The sequence below is a fragment of the Podarcis erhardii genome (genome assembly GCF_964252035.2).
Source record: "Podarcis erhardii genome assembly, chromosome: 10".
Lineage (NCBI taxonomy): Eukaryota > Metazoa > Chordata > Lepidosauria > Squamata > Lacertidae > Podarcis > Podarcis erhardii.
Genome location: NC_138500.1, coordinates 61,262,413 through 61,284,720, shown reverse-complemented (window position 1 = coordinate 61,284,720; position 22,308 = coordinate 61,262,413). Strand labels below are relative to the sequence as shown.

The 22,308-nt window shown below is 42.7% G+C and overlaps 1 protein-coding gene and 1 long non-coding RNA gene across 2 annotated transcripts in view; one reads left to right on the top strand and one right to left on the bottom strand.

The window, feature by feature from the left end:
* Positions 1-1,699: 1,699 nt before the first annotated feature.
* The window catches only part of MAPK11 (mitogen-activated protein kinase 11), a 48,148-nt gene continuing 27,539 nt past the window's right edge, over positions 1,700-22,308 (bottom strand). Inside the window, exons 5-12 of the mRNA XM_081878090.1 lie at positions 21,687-21,716; positions 21,501-21,548; positions 16,133-16,247; positions 15,771-15,842; positions 13,859-13,938; positions 9,177-9,255; positions 7,103-7,276; positions 1,700-2,599 (exon numbers count right to left, since the gene is read on the bottom strand). Of these exons, the coding sequence (XP_081734216.1) occupies positions 2,526-2,599; positions 7,103-7,276; positions 9,177-9,255; positions 13,859-13,938; positions 15,771-15,842; positions 16,133-16,247; positions 21,501-21,548; positions 21,687-21,716 (672 nt within the window). The 3' untranslated portion in view covers positions 1,700-2,525. The remainder of the gene's footprint in view (positions 2,600-7,102; positions 7,277-9,176; positions 9,256-13,858; positions 13,939-15,770; positions 15,843-16,132; positions 16,248-21,500; positions 21,549-21,686; positions 21,717-22,308) is intronic.
* LOC309350932 lies at positions 13,967-15,010 on the top strand. Its single transcript, XR_014160611.1, has 2 exons — positions 13,967-14,650; positions 14,739-15,010. It is a non-coding gene; the product is annotated as an uncharacterized lncRNA (long non-coding RNA).

Genomic DNA, 22,308 nt, shown 5'->3' with positions numbered 1-22,308 from the left:
GTGTCGTTTTGGAACAAGAATATATTCTATAACCTGCACATTTGCTGGAACATTACACACAAATAACCAACAGTTGTTGGGAGCACAAAATACAAAAGGGTTGCATAATCAACATGCGAGACAGTTCCCGTCTGCATTTGGGAAGACTGCCAATATTCATAGCTTGGACTCTTGAAGAAGCCAAACCATTTTTTTTTTAATGACTTCCCGTTTTTGCAGCTCCTTGCTTCCAGCTGGCTTTTAACAGAAATTGTAGCAGTGGGATTTCCTGCTTTGGCACGGAGGGTGGATGAGATGGACCTTGGAGGCCTTTGCATACCCTTGAGTGTGTGACCAACTGTTTACATTTCCCTGCTCTATGCTAGAGTGAACAGATCTGCAGAGGCAGGCACATCATACTTCTGGTGATGGGCTCTAGTCTACAAAAGCTTATGCCACAGTATACCTGTTAAGTCTTTTAGGGTGCCACAAAACTGTTGTGTGTGATGGTAACCCCAGGATCAAAGATGGTACACTGAGAGATTCTGAAATATTCAACCATGCCGAATTCTCCATGTTAAGATTTTAATATACAATTTTAGCAGCCATTCACTCCCTTTCTGAGGACGTTCAAAATGGCAAGTACCTAGAAGGTCGAACTGCCATTACATATTGGTGTGGAAGTGGTTTTTTCTGTATTAGCTGGCTTCCAGTATTTCAGGGAACTTGCAGCCTTCCAAATATTGGACTCCCAACTTCCATCAGAAGACACCTGAAGGCAGCGCTGTTTAGGGAAGTGTTTAATGTTTAACAGACTATTGTATTTTAATATTTTGTTGGAAGCCACCCAGAGTGGCTGGGGAAACCCAGCCAGATGGGCAGGGTATAAATAATAAATTTATCATCATCATCATCGTGACTTAGCTATGCTGACTTGAGATGATGGAAGTTGGAATCCAACAACATCTGGAGGACCACAGGTTCACCACTCCTGTATCATACCAACAATATTCAGGTGGCTCTTGCATGGGATGGTTCAAACTGGCTAACTTGTGTGGACAACTTCTTTACAAAAACAGTTTCCATATGGTTCCCTGTTCTAAATAGCTACTGTGCCATTATGGTATATATCTATTAGTTTATCCCAAGAGATGCTCAAGATGCTGCTCCCCAATTTTGGAACCTTCCAGCAATGAGATCAAGTTTATCTATCTCCCTGGGGAAGGGGCCACCACTGAGAAAGCCCTGTCCTGGATACCTCCAGCAAGATGGCTCTTTGTTGGAGGGCTAGAGAACAGGGCCTCAGAAACTACTCTTAATGGCTAGGCCAGCTTACATAGCAGAACAGAGCTTCGTGTGTGTGCGCGCGTGCGCAAACATACAAAGACTCAAACTCCAAGGCCGCTTTTTCCAGAGGAAGCTCCTAAGTGAGAGTATGAAAGAGGAAGTGTCCCATTTATGAGTCTGCCTTTTAGAGGCAAGCAGAGACCTACCAGTCTCAGATCTGAACTAGATGTATTTAATGGACATAATGACATACACATTACCATACGCAGGCCAGAGTTGTCCACCCATTTCTTTATACGTTCTATAGTATGCTAGATTTTATTTTATTTTGAATCCAAAGACGTTCTAGTTTCAGCTCACGCACAGCACATACATTTTTACCCAGATTAAAATTAATTGCCATCATAAAAAAATTTAAAGCACAGGAAACATGTTTTGTTTTCAAAACACTTTATTGACAGGGGAGGGGAAGAACAGGCACTCCAAAATTACAGAGAAAGTGCTCTAGTGGGGAGCTAGATCTTCAAAGAACTCAAATGTGTGCAATAAATTCCACTCATTAGAACTTGACACAGTGGACCATTTTAGGGCTAGATCACTAGTAAAACTGTGCTCTGCAGTTTTCTACAACTATGGGAAAAATGACTGCAAACTCTAATGACAAAACAATGATCTGACTCACTGACTTCCAACTGTCGGTCAATCACTCCAGAAACTCTTAGCATGGTCATGAAAACCACTACAGGTATCTATTATGACTAACTTACTACAGTGGCCCCTTCTCCTAAAGGCACTATCTATAAATTAAAAAATAAAATAAACATAACACAACATAGAATTAAGGTAACTCTTAAAAGTAATAAATTGCTTGTATGGGCTTCTATTTTTGTTTCAACATACATTCATGCTTTAACTGTACAACCTCAAAATAATATTAAAATCACCATTTTTGGCATCACAACCAATAGAATGAGACATGCAGAGAAGACACAGTTTTTTTGTAAAAAAAACAAACCCTCAGTGCATCATTTGTCATAATGAAGCAGTTCTTAATGTTCTGTAATTATTACATTCGTAGTACAAGGCAAAACACACCCCGGATACATTTTCCTTCAGCGCTATTTATCTGCTTTCCCATAGCTTTTCCAAGATCTTTGGATAGTAAAATCTACGCTTGTGGTATATGAAATTAAATTGCAATGCAATCCGTTTAATAGTCTTCATAGTACAGCATGGCAAAAAAAGATAAGGTTCTGGATTTATTGTTCAATTTCAAGGCTATCCATCTTTAAATCGGGTGGTTTGAAGCTGATCACTTCTTCATATGTAAGTTCTTGAATGAGAGAGAGAGAGAGGGAAAAAAAGCAATGTGAATATGAAATATTAGTAATTTAGATACGCATCAGGGCGTTGAAGGCAGAGGCAACACACATATTCAAGGAAATGTCTGTGGTTGTTCGCTTTCTCAACACACACACACACACACACACACACACACACACACAAGTTTAATATACCAAGAATGTGAACCTCAGATTTGCTGTGCCAACAACTATATACTGAAGAATAGGCTGTGCTGACTACTGTACTGTAACAAACCATGGCTATAAAATCCCTAAAAACACATTTTTCTCTAGCACTGAGGATGAATGACGCAACTTTGCAGGAGAAATAATCAGCTCCGGTAGACAGATTTCTGCATGTCTTGCCGATGACCGTTTAAATACATTTCCCCACCTGTGTAAGGATCCTAACTCCTAATGAACTGAAGTCTCGCTTTTTAAAATAAAAAAATTGGAATGCACAGTCCATATCAGGAACACACAGTGTCATCTGACTAGTTTGCCCAGGATATAAAATAACACAATTTCCCCACATTAACATATCAACTACATAAACTTTCCTTAAATTTGAATGAAAGTACCTACCTGTCTGGCTATTTGGTTTGAATGATCTCATGGATGCAAAACTTTAACGTTCTGCCTGCACACAGACTGACACTGCTTAAATTAAAATAGAACAGTCGAGCGTAGAAAAATGGTCTCTCTCACACTCAGACATGGTGGAGGTGATGGAGATGAGATGTAGTATTAAAAGAACAACAACTGGTTTCTGGGTCAAAATCAAGGTACTTGCAGTAGTGTTTAAAGTCCTAAATAATGTAGCCCCACCCCACAAAACTGAGCAACCATCTCCTTTCCCCCTCACCCACTTAGGTGTTAAGATCAGTAGATCTTATGTTAGTGACATTACTATACATACAAATTAAATTAAAAGCCCACTCAGCTCTTCTGAAACAACTGGATAAGGCAGCTCTAGGGGGAAATCTTAGCATCTGGATGCTGATGAGAACTAATGCTAACATAGTTTGATACCCTTTTAATTTCAAAACATTGCTTCTACAACTTTAAGATGGGTTATGGTGGAATACAGTAAAGGGACCCCTGACCATTAGGTCCAGCCATGGCCGACTCTGGGGTTGCGGCGCTCATCTTGCTTTACTGACCGAGGGAGCCGGCGTACAGCTTCCGGGTCATGTGGCAAACCAGAGCAGCGTATGGAAATGCCGTTTACCTTCCCGCCAGAGCGGTACCTATTTATCTACTTGCACTTTGACGTGCTTTTGAACTGCTAGGTTGGCAGGAGCAGGGACCGAGCAACGGGAGCTCACCCCTTTGCGGGGATTCGAACTGCCAACCTTCTGTTCGGCAAGTCCTAAGCTCTGTGGTTTAACCCACAGCGCCACCCACATCCCCGCGGGTACAATACAGTACAAAACCTCTAAAACATGGTGTCAGAGCTGCCCGAGGTCCCAGCTCACAAAGGACCAACGCCAGTTCGTTGTTATATACAAAAGTCTTTATTGAAGTTCAGTTTCGATTTCAAAGCTGCGGCGCGCAGCTCTACGTCTCAAACTCTAGACCGCTGAAGCTCCGTCTGAATCTCCTCCCCCCAGACACCAGTTTAAGACTCTAGCCTTGCTCCACCTCTTCCTTTGCTCTTTCCTCCTCTGGGTCCGCCTGTCCGCTGGGGTCTTGCCCTTTCTAGACTCTTCTGACGCTGAGTCCCCTGAGTCTTCCCCCCGCCTCCAGCGGGCTTTAGGACCTGGTTCCCAATCCGGGTTTTCTGCTGTCCCGCGCGCCTGTACATTCGAACTTGGCGCGCGCCCAGCTGGCAACCTTTCTCCTGACCGTTACACTGCTCCTGTCACTGCTTCCCCCTTCGGGGAGGCTAGCTGGACCTGACTTCCCCTCCGTTCCCTCACTCTCCGATAGAGGCGTGGTCAGCCCTGACTCATCTTCTCTCCCTGCTGGAGGAGACGCTGGCCCTGATACATGGGACTCTTCCCCCCCCCACTACGCTCTGGTGGGGGAACTGGTCCTGATCTCCCACTGCTGCTTTGGGAGTCCCCGCTGGCCCCTTGCTTCTGGTCCGTCCCCCCTGGGACCCCCCTTGCCCTGGCCCTCGGCGCCCCCCTCTGGGAATCTTCTGATTCGCTGGAGAAGCTCATGGAATCTCTCGTGCCACTGTCATACTCCCCTACGCTGCCCTCAGATTCTTCCCCTTCGCTCTCCATTTCCTCTCTCCCCTGTGCCTCTGCTCCTGAGCCCCTGACACATGGAGCAAAAGCTTTTATGAAAATAAAACAGACATTTTAAAAATCGAAACTTAAGAGAGATAGAATCAAAAAGTGTTATGATTAATGATGGTTGGCCACATCACAGCAACAATCTCTGGGAAAACAATGTATCTTTCTAAAATCGAAAGCCCAGTGTATGTAAGGATTTCACTTCTGCTTTTCTTTGTGAGTTTTGCTAGAAGGCATTTCACTGAAACATTCCTTATATAATACCCGTCTTTGGGTGAAGTGCATGCGAATAATAATAAAACCAGCTTGCCTCAACATTTCAAGTGGTAGGGGGAAAAATACAACTGTGTCCTCTGCCTCTTTAAACCAAGGGTTGTCTATTATTTAAAGAAAGGGAGGTTACTGCATTTTACAGAAATAAATGTTGATAGGCAGTGTGTGTGTGGGGGGGGAATTAGTGTGTAACAAAGAACTACTTTCTCACGGTGTGAATACACATTCCCACCCCCACCCCCACCCAGTGAATGGTAATTTGTTATGAGGTTATTTTGTAAAGTCTAGCATAGGCTTCCTCAACTTCGGCCCTCCAGATGTTTTTGGCCTACAACTTCTATGATGCCTAGCTAGAAGGACCAGTGGTCAGGGATGATGGGAATTGTAGTCTTGAAACACCTGGAGGGCCGAGGTTGAGGAAGTCTGGTCTAGCAGAAGGTGGACTCCCTAGCTATACAACTGGGCAGGCTATCTTATCCCAGATTGGTGGATAAGGACCACCATCACCAACAAGTTGTGGAAAATACACCACAAAACTCTCTCAGCTAAAGTATTTCCATAGCACACATGTGTGCTTTGACTTAAAATTGTTTTAATTGGGCCACAGGGTACATTGAGAGATTTGTTATGCACACTTACTTGGGAGCAAGCAGTATTGAACTCAGTGGGACTCACTTCCAAATAAACATGCATAAGTTCAGGCTGCTAAATGAAAGGGTGCAAGTGTTTAAACTCCACCAAGTAAGAAGAAAGTGCCTGAACACACCAGTAACAAGCAGCAAGTCGACGTTCAGATCCCTGCACCTAACTAGAGTGCAGGTGGAATTGTCTCTTGACAGCAGTCAAAAGAGGAAAAATCAAATTGGAATGTGTGTGTATCAGTGTTTCCCAAACTTGGGTCACCAGCTGTTTTTGGACTACAACTCCCATCATCCCTAGCTGGAAAGACCCGGTGGTCAAGGATGATGGGAATTGTAGTCCAAAAGCAGCTGGAGACTCAAGTTTAGGAAACAGTGGGGGAGATGAAGGTGATGCCCTATGTGTTGAGCACGCAACAGAATAAAAGAACACAGGCTAGAACCCGAACGTAAGGTGGAAGTTCATGGAAAGGAATTTTACTGCATCCCCTGAAAATGCTCTCTGGAGATAGGGTGCGGAAGGCTCATCAGAAAGGAACAAATGTGGAACAGGAACCTTCTGTGAACTTCAATGTTGTATTAGGGCTCATGTCAAATTTCAGACAATAAATCCTGCCCTCCATTTTCCGACTCGCCATCCCACATTGTTGAGAGGTTCTTTCAACCCTTCAGAGAGGCTTCTGAATGCTGTTAGCATAGGATCCAAGCCATAGGATATTTTGCACAAAGCGAGTTGCGTGTTTATGTAATTTTCAGGTGCCCGTCTTCATTCACTTCTTAAACCTGAAACAATATCCCTTGCTAGCAAAAAGATTGTTGCCAGTGGCATTATTTAAAACTTCAAGGTGCCATTGAAAGCCTTACTCTGTTTAAATAATGTCACAGGCAACATGTTTTGCTAGCAAGGGATATTCTTTGTCACTTTAGCCTTGAGCAGAAATGAGACTATATATCTTAAGATGCTGTTAACATCCAGCAGCTGAGGTTAAAGCAAACATCTGAATTAATGCTAGCAAGAACCTACAGGTCCCATAGTAAACAATGTACATGCCAGGGCCAGTTCCTATCGAATGTTTGCAAGTTCTGAACAAATGGCTTTTCCTTCTTTAGATTTCAAAATAAAGCTTAACCAAAATAAACAAAAAAATAGAAATCCCCTCAAGCCACTGATAATTGAGCAAAACCAGGCAAAGAAATTTCATTTCCTCATGCAGTCCTAAAAATGGAATCAAAGAGTTCTGTAGAAACTGTCTAAAAACCCAATTTTCTTTGGTCTTCTAGAATTTGGGGTGGGGGTTGCTCTGCATGTCAACTGCAGAACGACAGACCTCTTTACCTTTCCATTCATCTATAATCCGTTCTTTATTCTCTATTGATTCATCATACAGTTCTGCCTCAGGTTCATCATCAGGATCGTGGTATTGTACAAAGTAAGGATGCGCGAGGGCTTCTGATGCTGTTATTCTTTTATCACTATCCAGTATAAGCATTTTCTCAAGAAGATCTACAGCTAGGATTAAAAGAAAAGAAAATCCAAAATTCACTTTACCACCATCATCAGGAAAACTGAAATATCTTGAGTAAAATGCTGCATGCCTTCCACAACCTAATCTCAAGGTTGCAAAATATTTATTTTAAAAAAATTAACCAAAGGAAAATATAGCATTATAAACATGTTTATTTGGTACCACTTTGCACAAAGCATTTTGTATCTGGGAATCAGTTCCCAGGCACAAAATGCAAACAGTCAAGCATGAAATTACAGATGAACCATGATGAAAAGGAAATAACAGATCCCTGTTTGTGTATATTTTAAAGAAAGAAAATAACAATATATTTACACAGGCATGCTAGATAATTGATGCTTAGCTGAGTTAAGTTTCTACATACAAAACGTATAAAACATCATTTAATTACCAGCACGCTCACAGCTTATTAATTACTAATTAATAACTAGCATGATCACAGCCAATATTAAGTGCTGTCTAGTGGCAAGCACCTTATTTGCTGTGGTAATCTCAGGTGGTTTGTGACATCTGGTTGCCATTAGCTTAGCAATTCTGAATGCTACAGGGTTTGAGAGAGCCTTGAACCAGACTGCTATGTGCTAAGGGTAAACAGGGAGACCTTAGACTTTGAATTAAGAGATCCATGAGTAACCTTGGGCAACGTTTCGGCTGAAAAGCAGGAAGTCAGACTGACAGCTTATGCAATACACAATCTGATCCCCAAACCAAGGCTGCATTTAAGTCCCGCACGATCAATTCTGCTCCCTTCGCAACTGCTGATCTGTGAAAGTGCTGTAAAGGCAAGAAAGAGTGTTGGGCAAGAGGGTGGAGATCCTCAAGGAGGGGGTGGAATATATAGCACAACTTACTACTATAGTAAGTACACACACATTCACCATCCAGGGCTTTTGTGCTGGTGTATGTTGAAAAGGAGAGGGGCTAGGGAAGGAGGAGGGGGGAAAGATTTGCTAACCCAGTCCAGTCTACAAGGCCTTCAGGCAAACAAAAAACAATAAATATTGAACCATAGACTGATGATATATATACTGCCATTCTGGTAACAAGCAGAAGGATAGAGTCAGATAACCAGGAGCTACATAGTAGTTGCTTACAAGCTAACTTACAGTTCCTGAAAATGCATTTTTAGGTAGTTACATGCAGTTAAGCTTCCGGACAACCACAGAAAGGCTGTGATGTTGTGTTAAAAAGGCAGGAATTGGGTGGAAAATTCATTTTTTAAAAAAGAATTATTCAGTGCCTTGTGCAGTACTTCTGTTGCTAGTCCTAGTAGTCATACCTCATGTTGCGTCCGCTTCAGGTTGAGTTTTTTCGGGTTGCGGACTGCCGAAACCCAGAAGTACTGGAATGGGTTCCGGGTTTCGGCAGTCGCACATGCGCAGACGTGCTGAATCGCAACCCGTGCGTGCACAGACTTGGGATGCGAACGCTGTGGGTTGAGAATGTGCATCCCGCATGGATCACATTCATAACCCGAGTGTCCACTGTATTAGACTAGGGATACGGTCCAAGGATCCTTCACGGAGAAGCTTCCAGAGGCAGGTGAGGCAAGAGGCAAAAGGGGACAGAACCATGGAGGCATGTATTACCTTTGTACAGCAGGCTACATTTCAGCCATGCAAAACTCAGGTGTTACCATTCTGGTAAGCAAAAGGTATTATCACATTCTAGCCAGGCAAAAGCTCTCAAGAAGGATGCAAGGCAGAGCATGGCTTAGAAGAGACACGATGGCTAGTTAAGAGATAGCCTCTTGGGTTGAGGTTCTCCACCTTTATACGAGACTGAAGACGTTTGGAAAATTGACAACACCATACATTTTCTACCTGAGCGGACTGTACCTGTGCAAAACAAGAACAGTAAATACTAAAACCTCCAAGTTCATACCTAATGGGTTGGCTCCACGAAATACTGCTTTCAGATCCTGTTGAGGCATGTGTGGTAGAGATTCTATGTACTTTCTGGCCTGCAATAAAGGAAGGTGGATGCATGTATTTAGGTTTTTGGTAAAAATATATATATATATTCACCCTTGGGGAATCAATACACACAACTCCTTTGGTGCCTAGGCATAAAAAAATAATGGCATTTCAACACAACCAGCCATTCCTGAATATTTGCAAGGTTTATAGATATCAATCTGTAAGATAGAGAGTTAATAAAATTGCAACTCGAAGATGAGAGGCAAATCACTTTTTTTGGCTAGCTCTCTTCATCCATCTCACCTCTGCTAAACATGGGTGTAAATCAGATGCTATTAAAGCCCTGGTCCAACCCTGTGACAGAAGACTTAAGTGGAAGGATGGTTGATATTAGGGGGTAACTGGTAGTGTTGCTGAGAAATGATAGTGTATCTGGGTGTGTGTGGGGAGGGAAATAAGATGAGAGAGATAATGAAAGTATATGTCGAAGTATCAGACCCCTGTTATGAAACTTAAGCTAGTGAGTTAGGAAATTAGAACTCTGCCTATAATGACTACTTGTTTTGAATGTTACCTTAATTACATATATGTTTGCGTTCTCACATATATTCTGAAGTTCTAACTGTCTGTGTTCTGGCCTGGGTGGATTCCAAAGCTAAACACACCTGAGCCCACATACCTAATGTAAATGCACAAATATAAAGGGATAGTCCTAATGCTCTCTATAAGACAGCAGGTGGACACGGCAGGTATTCTGAGTGAAGTCTGGACTCAGCAGTGTACCTGAGGGACTGCCCTGAGTGACCCTCAAGGAATATAAAAAAACCACCTTGTTAAATACATGACTGCAGAATCTCCACAGGTCTATAAGGTGAACTAGAAAAGCAGCGATCAGCAAAGAGGTGTCATATCCTCTATTCCCAGTGGCAACCATATGAATCACGCAGTCATCATCGCTTTAACAGGCATCAGAAATGTCAAAATGTACTGTCACAGCAATAAAAAGGGCAGAAGTGACATTCTTGCTCATACACACTTTGAAACCTAAACTGTATTTTTTGGCCAATTATATTCATTATTGTCTATTCCATATTTTCCTGCTCACTTCCGTTTTTCATATGAAAAATCATTCAGGTCAGACATTACCACACCCATGCCACTCTCATGAGCTGAAAATTACAGCCTCCTGAAGCTGCTTTCATTAAAAGCAAATAACTACATTCGTTAGGTGCATTTGAAAAGAGAGTTTGCCTTTTAATAGGTCTTTGGGATTTACTACACAGCAAGTGTTTGACGTGGGTGGCACTGTGGTCTAAACCGCAGAGCCTAGGGCTTGCGATTCGAATCCTGGCGATGGGGTGAGCTCCCGTTGCTCGGTCTCAGCCTCTGCCCACCTAGCACTTTGAAAGCACATCAAAGTGCAAATAGATAAATAGGTACCGCTCCTGCGGGAAGGTAAACGGCGTTTCCGTGCGCTGCTCTGGTTCACCAGAAGTGGCTTAGTCATGCTGGCCACATGACCCGGAAAAACTGTCTGCGGACAAACGCCGGCTCCCTCAGCTAGTAAAGCGAGATGAGCGCTGTGACCCCAGAGTTGTCCGCGACTGGACTTAACGGTCAGGGATCCCTTTACCTTAAGTGTTTGACTAACTTACTTGCAAGTCTCCACATGCACCGTTCTTCAGAACCCAGAACACTTATAACTGGCATTCTGGGAACATCACCAGAAACACCTCAGGAAATGGTCAGAGACTGCTATGATTGGGGAAGGATATGGCCAAGCAACCAGGAGCAGCTCAGAGTACAACAGAGAAACAGGAAGAACAGAAAACCTAAAGTAATAACTTTTGTAATTCCCTATCGAGGAATAGGGAAATCTGGGCGGCTTCCAACAGAATATTAAAAACACGATAAAAGATCAAATATTAAAAGCTTCTCTAAACAGGGCTGCTTTCAGATGTCTTCTAAAAGCCAGATAGTTGTGTATTTCCTGGACATCTGATGGAAGGGTGTTCCACAGGGTGGGCCCCACTACCGAGAAGGTCCTCTGCCTGGTTCCCTGTAGCCTCACTTCTTGCAGTGAGGGAACCACCAGAAGGCCCTCAGAGCTAGACTTCAGTGTCTGGGCAGAACGATGGGGGTGGAGACACTCCTTCAGGTATACTGAGCCGAGGCCGTTTAGGGTTTTAAAGGTCAGTGCCAAAACTTTGAATTGTGCTCGGAAACGTACTGGGAGCCAAAGAAGGTCTTTCAGGACCGGTGGTATATGGTCTCGGTGGCTACTCCCAGTCACCAGTCTAGCTGCCACATTCTGGATTAGTTGTAGTTTCCGGGTCACCATCAAAGGTAGCCCCACGTAGATTGCATTGCAGTGGTCCAAGGGGACATAACTAGAGCATGCACCACTCTGGCGAGACAGTCTGTGGGCAGGTAGGGTCTCAGCCCGTGTACCAAATGGAACTGGTAGACAGCCGCCCTGGACACAGAATTGACCTGTGCCTCCATGGACAGTTGTGTGTCCAAAATGACTCCCAGGCTGTGCACCTGGTCCTTCAGGGGCACAGTTACTCCATTCAGGACCAGGGAATTCCCCACACTCGCCCGCCCCCTGTTTTCCCAAAACCGTACTTCTGTCTTGTCAGGATTCAACCTGAAGACAGGTAGTTCTTCATCAAGAATTAATGTGGTACATTTGAATTAAAAACATGCAAGCAGACAACAATGTTATTGGCTTGGGCATTTTTCTAAGTACCTGCAAGTTTTAATTTCTCTCCTTAACGTTTTTTATGCTTTTTATAATAAAGCCACTATCACGGCAACCTAATTAACAGCCATACTTTTCATTGCTTGCCATCATTATTTGTTCACAAAATGGGCAGATAATGAATCCCTCAACTGCCCCCTTTAATCTCACTACTATTATAATCTTTCAATTATCCATTTAATCTCACCCAATATGTTTAATGGCATTTAAGTGTGTAATTTGCAAAACAGGCATTTATTCCAAAAATGCTACCGGCAAGTCTTTAACTAAACACAGAGACATATTTGACTTAGACTGTTCTCGTGTGTCCTCTTGTAATTCTGCTGAATATTTTAAAGAGGCCATTTCCAGTTGCTGTGTATTAAATAGATTCAGCTTTGTAGATGCATGGAGTGGGATGAGAATCATCCAAAAGTATCATTTGAGCAATCACCCAGGGAGCAGTAGTGGGGGAAGGAGAATGAATTCAACCCCCACCCCCACTGTGTTCTGTGTCAAAACAGAGTACTGTATTTTTTGCTCTATAAAACTCACTTTTCCCCTCCTAAAAAGTAAGGGGAAATGTGTGTTAGTCTTATGGAGCAAATGCAGGCTGCACAGCTATCCCAGAAGCCAGAACAGCAAGAGGGATTGCTGCTTTCACTGCGCAGTGATCCCTCTTGCTGTTCTGGCTTCTGAGATTCAGAATATTTTTTTTTATTGTTTTCCTCCTCCAAAAACTAGGTGCGTCTTGTGGTCTGGTGCGTCTTATAGAGCGAAAAATACGGTATATTAAATAGCACATGTTCCCCAGGATTCACACTAAAAACACATAGAACAGACAGTGATAAACCATTACTTAGCGGCTTGGTTTGCATGTCACATTAAGTCAAACCTTGGTTACAACTGGAAGGCACTAAATGATGAATCCAGGTTTCAGCCATAGTTTAGCTCAATGCATGGTGTCAACAGCAAAAATGTCTGTGACAATGCGACCATGATCTCTTGTGGGAGCCTGCATGTGGTTGCACTAACTAAACCATGGTTTGGCTTAGTGTGACATTGCAAACCAGTGTCTTCTACAGTTGTGACATAAATTACTAAAATAATCTACAGCTAAAAAATTCAGTCTTACTCAAATTGGACTTCATCAGGACTGTGTGCTTCTTTCCCACTACAGGTGTTATATTAACACAGCATAGCAAGAAAGTATTATCTCCGGTGACTGCATTTTTCAATGGTTTACACTGTATGAAATCTGACTACTGAATGCAATGTCATGGGTTCAAGTCCACAAAATCTTATGCCATGATAATATTTTTAGTTCTTAAAAATATGCTTTTCTCCCAGTTCCCCCCCCTAATCTAGGTACCCCCCTGGAATAAGCAACCATGTATACATTCTAACCATGCTTAGAAAATGGCATCTATATTATGTGTTTGCTATGGCTTCCCCAATTACTTGTCTTTCATAGGTTGCTTAGATTATGTTGCCTACAAACCAAATGCTGTGGTTCTCCTTTTCTTCACAAACCCACAATAAAAGGGAAAGGAGACCCCTGACCATTAGGTCCAGTTGTGACCGACTCTGGGGTTGCGGCGCTCATCTTGCTTTATTGGCTAAGGGAGCCGGCGTTTGTCTGCAGACAGCTTCTGGGTCATGTGACACAGCATGACTGTGGTTTAACCCACAGCGCCACCCACGTCCCAAACCCACAATAGGATTGTATTAAAAACACCTAGCATCTTTTAACATTCTAAAATTCACTGCTTACACATGATTACCATTAACTGCTTTAAAAAGCTTCGTAAATTGAAAACATTTTGTTCCTGAACAACTCAGGAAACCAACATGAGACAGCAAATAGATCTCAATGATTATTCCTGGTGAAACATTGCACTTACATGCTCTGATGAGATTTTCTTGAGAAGTTCAGAACTGGGTGTACCAACCACTTCCATTATTCGTTTCAGCTGGTCAATATCTGTACAAATTTAAGAAAGCTACAGGAAACGTGGGGAAATAGCAGATGAGCCACTTGTTGACATAAATTGCCAAACCTGTGTCCAACCTCTGCTTAATCTACTCCATTATCTAACGGTGGAAGTTTAGAGAAGTAGACTTTCCTTATGCCATAAAGCTCTTTGCAGACACAGTGCAATCTTATTCTTCACCAGACAATGGAAATTGAAACAGAGTTATACAGTATATGTCTTTAAGTCCTCGGCTATATTAGCTGAATGATCCATTGGTCGTTTTAGGAAATGATAAAGAGAGTTTAGTAGAAATCTCAGATTTGGTTGTTATGAGACTGTGATCCATCACCAAATACTGAACAAAGCTTGTCATTGTATGGGTATATCAACATATATTACAGCCTATCCATACAGTTGTACCTTGGCTCCCAAACACCCTGGAACTCGGACGTTTTGACTCCCAAACGCTACAAAGCTGGAAGTGATTGTTCCGGTTTCTGAACATTCTTTGGAACCCGAATGTCTGACAGGGCGTTTGCAACTTCTGATTGGCTGCAGAAGCTTCCTGCAGCCTATCAGAAGCCAGGATTTGGTTTTCAAATGTTTTGGCAGTGGAACAGATTTCCGGAACGGATTCCGTTCGACTTCCAAGGTACAACACTCTCTCTCTCTCTCTCTCTCTCTGTGTGTTATATATATTAGCAACTCTCTAGAACAGCGGTTCTCAACCTGTGGGTCCCCAGATGTTGTTGGACTACAACTCCCATCATCCCTGAGCTCTGACCTTGCTAGCTAGGGGTGATGGGAGTTGCACTTCAACAACATCTGGGGACTCACAGGTTGAGAAAGGCTGCTCTAGAAGAAAAAAGGAATTACCCAACTATCCATTCCACCAAAGCCTTCATACTTCTAAGCCTACAGAGCGTGGTTTATTATGACAGTAGTCCAAGCACTAGGAGTGTGCACAGTTCCTAGTGTTGGCTTTGAAAGGCAAAGCCCTTGTTTTCAGTGAGTACATACTGTCCCTGTCCTCTTCACAAGTGAATAAGGAGAGCCCTTATCCACCCATGGTCTTTGGGACCAAAGCCATCATCTCTTGTATCACTCAGTCTCTAACAGTGCCATTAATAATTGCAGTGGGGAAGGTTTCCCCAGGGTCTTGTTGTCTGCAAATCCATCTTCTTATAAAGGTACCTGGCTGCCCAGTTCCTATGGTTACCTTGCTGGAAGTGATGCTTCCAACATGAGTCATCAAACAACGATGGACACAGGATGTAAGCCTATGGAATCTGTATTCAAAAGTGAGCTCAGCACCTGGGATGCATCACCCCACCCATGTTGGTTGGTACCAGTGTTGAAATCCCCAAACGGGTTGCTTTCAATATGCTCCAAAACGGGAAAAGAACAGATCGTCTTCAGATAGTCCTGGGTGCTGCTAAATTAGAGAGGGATAATTTTCCCCAGCCATTCTGGGCCAATACCCTGTGTTTTCCAAGGGAACTATGAATCTTTTCAGCATCTCTGTTCTCCAGCCCAGCAACCACTGTCTTTTTCAAGCGGTTTTTGTATCTGGGTCATTATTTAAATGAAGCATAGAAAAGCAAAGATTTTAGGCAGCCTACTGTGGCTTAAGGACACAACGTTTGTTACTCTTTATGACCATTATCGTGTCCAGCTGTGGAGGAAAAAACCAGTCACTTTAATGATTACTAATATGTTTGTTGTACCATTTATTATTATTATTATTTTGTTAAACGGCTAACAGTGCTTTAAAAGCGTATCCGTGGCACCAGCAGTGCGAGACCCAGAGTATATTTGCACTTGTAAGGGGGAAGGATACAGTCGTTTCCAGGGAAAAGGGCCTTCCCTTTTAGCAGCTCTGCCATGATGCATCCAACGGACCAAATGTCAACTGCCAAAACACAAAACAACCAATCAGAAGGGGCTTTCTTGCTGGGTTGGGGAGAATCTGCATGACAAAGGTATTTCCATCCAAGCCCTTAAGGCAGTGTTTCCCAAACTTGGGTCTCCAGCTGTTTTCGGACTACAGTTTCCATCATCCCTGACCACTGGTCCTGCTAGCTAGGGATGATGGGAGTTGTGGTCCAAAAACAGCTAGAGACCTAAGTTTGGGAAACAATGCCTTAAGGTACATATTTCACAGCACAACACAAGGAGATTCCCGCCCCCCCTCCATCTTACCTGTTTGATTATAGTGCATCCAATTCAACATGATTTCCGGGGCTCTGTACCACCGTGTTGCTACATAACCTGTCATTTCATCATCCGTTTGCCGGGCTAAGCCAAAGTCTAAAATCTACAGAATAATAATAAGAATGAAATTCCCATTATTTTTATTATATAAATGGTCAAGCCTATCTTTATTCTGGCTCTCATGACTCATCTAAGCCAACAACAGAAACAGCTGGTCCATATTTAACCCACAGTTATAACAATTAGAGATTTCCTGCTTTCTCTCTACTACCCAGACAGATTCTCCTGAAACCAACTTGAGGTGTATCATAGAAAACAGCAGGATCATTTGGAGGAAAAAAATAATTTGTGATGTTGCTAGATAATCATGCAACCCCGCCACTTCTTACTGGAACCCAGAAGTGAGGAGGAATACCTAGGCTGTTTCTAGGTTGTTGACTCCTTTGGCTAGTCTCTCATTCCTTCGCTGGTCAGAAGAGGCCTAAAGTCAGTATGAACCAACTACGAGGTCACCTAGAAAACTGAGCATTTATAGTGACACACAGAGCTTGGCAGATCAGTGACAGTGGTGAAGGGGAATATTTGGTATATTTTGGGAAGGTGCTAGAGGCAGCAAATGGTTCAGGATTCACACATCAGTCAATCAAAACTGCAGAGTCCTAACCCAGATGATTTGGAACTACAATTCCCATCATCCCTGACCACTGGTCCTGTTAGCTAGGGATGATGGGAGTTGTAGTCCCAAAACATCTGGAGGGCCGGAGTTTGCCTATGCCTGTCCTAACTGAAAGCATAAAGGAAGGTGTCCCAGGATTTAGGTGTATAGGAAATTGCCTCATATCTGCTCAGACTATTGATCCACCTTTCTCAGTCTAGTCTAGTCAGTTGGACAGCAGCTCTCTGGGTCCCCTTTACATACAGAGCATGTACCGTACTCAGTCACTGAGCTATGGTCCCTCCTGAGGGCAACCTTTTTCTCCCAGGGTGCGACGGCCAGTGACACAAAGCATGCATATAAAATCAGGCAGCACAAAGCAGAAGGTGATGCTTTCTATCCATTATTTTGATTATAATTTCTCATAAACCACTATTTCTCAGACTAACCCAGTATTAGTGAGGTGTGCCGGTCTCTACCCATTATTAACTTTCAGGAGGAATCTGAAAACATTCCTGTTCACCCAGACATTTGGTGGCTGAAAATGCTGCTCCTGGCAGCCCCAAGATCACAGAATGGAAGAATATTTTTAACTGTAACGAGAGGCTTTTAATTGTAATTGCTTTTACAATGCTTTAGAATGCTTCCCTCCCCCTTCCCTAAATTGTGTATCCGTTTGCCGCCCTGGGCTTCTTGGGGAGGAAGGGCAGGATATAAAATCAATGATCAATAAAATCTTTGTAAGATTTCTCTTTTCCTACTGTTTGTCTATTATATATAGCCACTCTGGGTGGCTTTCAACAAAATATTAAAATACAATAATCCTTCAGATATTAAAAGCTTCCCTAAAACAGGGCTGCCTTCAAATGTATTCTAAAAGTCAGATAGTTGTTTATTTCCTTGACATCTGGTGGGAGGGCGTTCCACAGGGCGGGTGCCACTACCGAGAAGGCCCTCTGCCTGGTTCCCTGTAACTTGGCTTCTCGCAGCAAGGGAACCGCCAGAAGGCCCTCGGCACTGGACCTCAGTGTCCGGGCTGAACGATGGGGGTGGAGACACTCCTTCAGGTATACTGGACCGGGGCCATTTAGGGCTTTAAAGGTCATTACTAGGGTCATTCATGGATTATTTCCTTTCTTTGACTCTGAAACGAGGACAAAAGTGCCACCAGGTAAAAACATCTGTTTCGTATGTCTTAGTTATAGATGCAGAGGCCTGAATCATTGTTTCTTTGACTCAGAATCTTTTGAGGATACTTGATCCAGAAAGCTAATCAGTAATGAATTCACTGTGCCAGGCTTAATTTAGCTTTTTATCTGCCTTATTAAAATATTCCATGAAGGGGATAATTCAAAAGCCATATGCTCTAACTTGGGCCTTCCCTCACTCTGAGAAGCGAAGTTACAGGGAACCAGGCAGAGGGCCTTCTCGGTAGTGGCACCCGCCCTGTGGAATGTCTTTAAGACAATGGCTTGATGTAAAAAAATTTCATCCTAAATATCTTCCTGCCACACCGATTTACATTCGCTGGAAAACTGTGTTGTCCAAGGTATAGGTATCAACCTAAGCATTTTAATGCATTGCTGCAGCAAGATCAGATCGTAAGGCCCTCCCTCATATTATAGTATAGTCCCATCGAGCCTTATGCTCACGGAAGTTCATAATTCTCTGGACTGCTGTTGCGGATCTGGGATGAAAATAAAAGCATTTTCTATTAATTCAAAGCTTCTTCTAATTTTATTTTTTTTAAACACACAGTACAAAAATAACCATTACACAGAGAGATTGGGTCATACTTTCAAGAGCACTTGGATAATCCACAAAGTCAATTACCATTCAATTAGACTTCAACGTTCAGGAAGTGTACTCTGACTGAAAGGATTCGGGAACATCTAAATACTTTGAAAAGTGCATCCCATAAACCAACTGACACCAATTCAAATGTTTTCAAGTAGGTTTCTGGCTGACGTCATGACTCATGATGGTTGAGCTCCGCTGGACTCCGGGGCAGTGCAGCTGTTTGGGCAGGGGAAAGCCAGGATGTATGAGGTAAAATTCCTGGAAATGCACCCGAGGTGGTTCTGGGGAGTTCACTGCATCCCGCGGTGTCGCTTAAACCCATATCTGCCAACTTGAAAGGCAGATCGGTATGTGCCTGCCGCGGATAAACCTCCATCTCCAGCATGATTTGTGATCAGTTCCTCACTAATTTGGAATATTGGCATTAATTATGAGGCACTCCTGAAATGGCATAAAGGGCTGCAAATCCATCAGCTGCCGAAAGGACTGGGTTTGGATCTCTGAAGGTATTTGAGTGATTTTTAAGAAGTGTGGAAACCCTTACAACAGCTGAGAAAGAAGGGGGGAGGACAAGACACCGTCTGCTTTCATATGGTTTCCAAATGGTTTCTTTCTTTCTTGACCTCCCCTGCAAAATGAGTGAGCCATGTGTAGTTATAGCTATTTTCAAGTCACAGAATTCAATGCGATTACTCCCATTCATCCGTTTCTAGAAAAAGGGATGCTGGAACTCACAATGGAACTCTTGTTCAATGGCACCCACCTGAGAGGTGCCAGAACTGAGTTCCGGCGAGTTCCAGCTGAAAAAAAAGGCCTGGTTATGCCCATGTTTATAAACCGCCTGAGGCAGTGCTCATCTGCACAGGGTTGAGCAGCAGGCACAATCCATCCCATTCATCACAATATGGCCTTTTACATATTCTCTGTGCTCTAATTTTTGGTGGAAAAATTGGGCGTCAGAAGCAGAACATATGAGGACGGGGTTTTTGGGGGGGGGGTAGGCAACAGGCATATAAAGATATACAGAGCTTACCTCACAAATAAGAATAAGGGATACAGCAAAACAATTACTAATTAGGTAAAAATTGGTCTGCATCCCCAAAACAGACCAGCATGCTTTCATTCCCCCTCCCCATGAGCTAAGAATTTATTTTTGAGATAAAATAAATGTACATTTTACACACACACAAAATGAATAGCCAGCAAATGAAATGAAACTTGGGCCAAATGTGACTCAACTGGCTCGTATGTTAGAAGACATCACCTTTTTTATATCTCACTGATATCCCAAAGATTCACAAAAAGCAATTATTACCAAGTAAGGATGTGTTTGGTAGATGCTCCACAGTTAAGAGAACTTTCTTCCGAAGTCACTAAATCCAGAACTTTAATATTTGTATTTCTTTGGATATTTATATCCCGCCCTTCAACAAATCAGGATGAATTATTAAGAACAGCTTCTGAAAACAGTGTAGAAGGGGTTTTGTAAAATAATTTTTTGCTGGTGTTTCCTTTGGCTTGGTCAGGGGGAGTGTTTGTATATTTCAGTTTAATAGGAAGGGGATTCATCTATTGTTTCGATCATTTTGATTTCTCAGCAGTGGTCTGCAGGTTGCTTCATAATATAGATTCCATCCAGGATAAGGTCCCCATAGCAGGAGGGTATTGCAAGGATAGCATCCCTCTCCACATGCTCTGCACACAATTCTGGTGGCTGTGAGACCATTTCTCATGCTGCGTTGCAACAGTAGGTGGAGTAATAACTACTCAATGGGCATTGTCAGCTGCTGCTTTGAAGACTACATGAACAATTTTATGTTTGCATTTCTTCTTATAACTGATTAGGATAGAGCAAATTAAAAAATCTACAATGTATAAATAAATAGAAGATGTCTTCTCTCGCTTTACAGAACGAAAAGTAGGATATAAATATAATTAACCAGGATTTCTCAATGTAGGATGATATGTTAACTTGAAAAAAATCAGAAATAGGAGCATCTAAAAAGGTAAAAGGTAAAGGAGCCTTGGACGGTTCAGTCCACTCAAAGGCAACTATGGGGATGCAGTGCTCATCTCGCTTTCAGGCCAAGAGAGCCGGCGTTTGTTCACAGACAGCTTTCCGGGCCATGTGGCCAGCACAACGGAACACTGCGACAGAAACTAGAGTGCACGGGAACGCTCTTTACCTTCCCGCCACAGCGGTACCTATTTATCTACTTGCACTGGTATGCTTTTGAACTGCTAGGCTATCAGGAGCTGGGATAGAGCAACGGGAGCTCACCCCGTTGTGCAGATTCGAACCGCCAACCTTCTGATCGGCAAGCCCTAGAGGCTCAGTGGTTTAGACCACAGCGCCACCTGCAGCCCTAATAGGGCAAAACCAGTACAAACAATAAGGTCTTATAAACTGTCAAGTTAGACTCAGAGATGGTCCCACTCTGTTGGTGTGTTCGTTACTATGTAACAGTTTAGCCTGTAATCCTAAATTCAAATTATCTGGGAGTAAACCCCATTGAACAGGACTTATTTCGAAGCCGAATAAGGACTGCACTGTTAGTTAATACACATCTTCCTTTTTAAAATCATAGTTCCAAACTGCAAGTAGTTGCTTGATATCTGCAGCACCTACTATTTCACCTAGTTATCCAGGGCCTGAAATGGATGCAACACTTCTTGTGAGCAGTTACTGTAGAAATACTGCCCTAAAGAAAGGACCAAAACTTCTATAGTAGCTCATTTATTCAGAGAGCTTCCTGATCAGTTTTAAATTGGTCAGGTTTACAATTTAGTTTTTTACCAGAACAACCATTAATAACAGATGCTGGCATGACAACAGGCACCACTCTTGTGTTAGTCTTGGTTCAAAACGTACCGAAATAATCAAAATAGCATGAATCCTACCCTTAATTCACAGTCTTCATTGACAGCTAGGTTACTAGGCTTCAGGTCCTGCATCAGAACAAAAAAGTTAAGAGCATTAAAACAGGGCTAAAACAAATGAGGTAAAAACAGTCTTGCAACTATATCAGAGCAGCAAGCCAAACCAATGACGTGCTCACAGTGTATTATATCCCCAGTGCAACGTACCCGGTGAATGATTCCAGCCGAATGAATATACTGTTAAATAAAAAGAAAATAGGTGAGGTCAGACAACAAAGTCAAATGCAAATGATTAATGATAGCTATTAGCTGTCATCCACTCAGACAGGTGTTTTTGTTCTACAGTACAAAGAGATAAAGGTTAGCCTGTATTCCCACCTATGTGGCAAATCTTCAGTGATGTACGTAAGGAGCAAATGCACCAATAAGAAAAGCTGCTGGTGTTTTGCAATTCAATCTGTAATTTTTGCGAGTTTAAAGGCCCTTCCAGCCACACTGTTTGTAACATAGTTTGCCTCTGACACCAGGGCTCCTCTATATCATTTCTCCTGTCGCTAAAGCAGCAAAACTTAAACATATGTGCCAATTATAGAGGAACTTACATATCCCATTAATCCACGAATTATGATTTCAGCACTGCTGACATCTGTGTGGCACATTGAGCTGCAGTGTTTAACCAATATTTTGATTAACTGAACAGGTTGATCAAATCAATTAACTAGGGGTTAAAATGTTGTTTTAAACACAAGCAGTTATGGGAAAACCTATGAGTGCTTACCCAAGAAGAATTTCTGTTGGGCAAGGCTTTTGTAGAATACATAATAAGAAC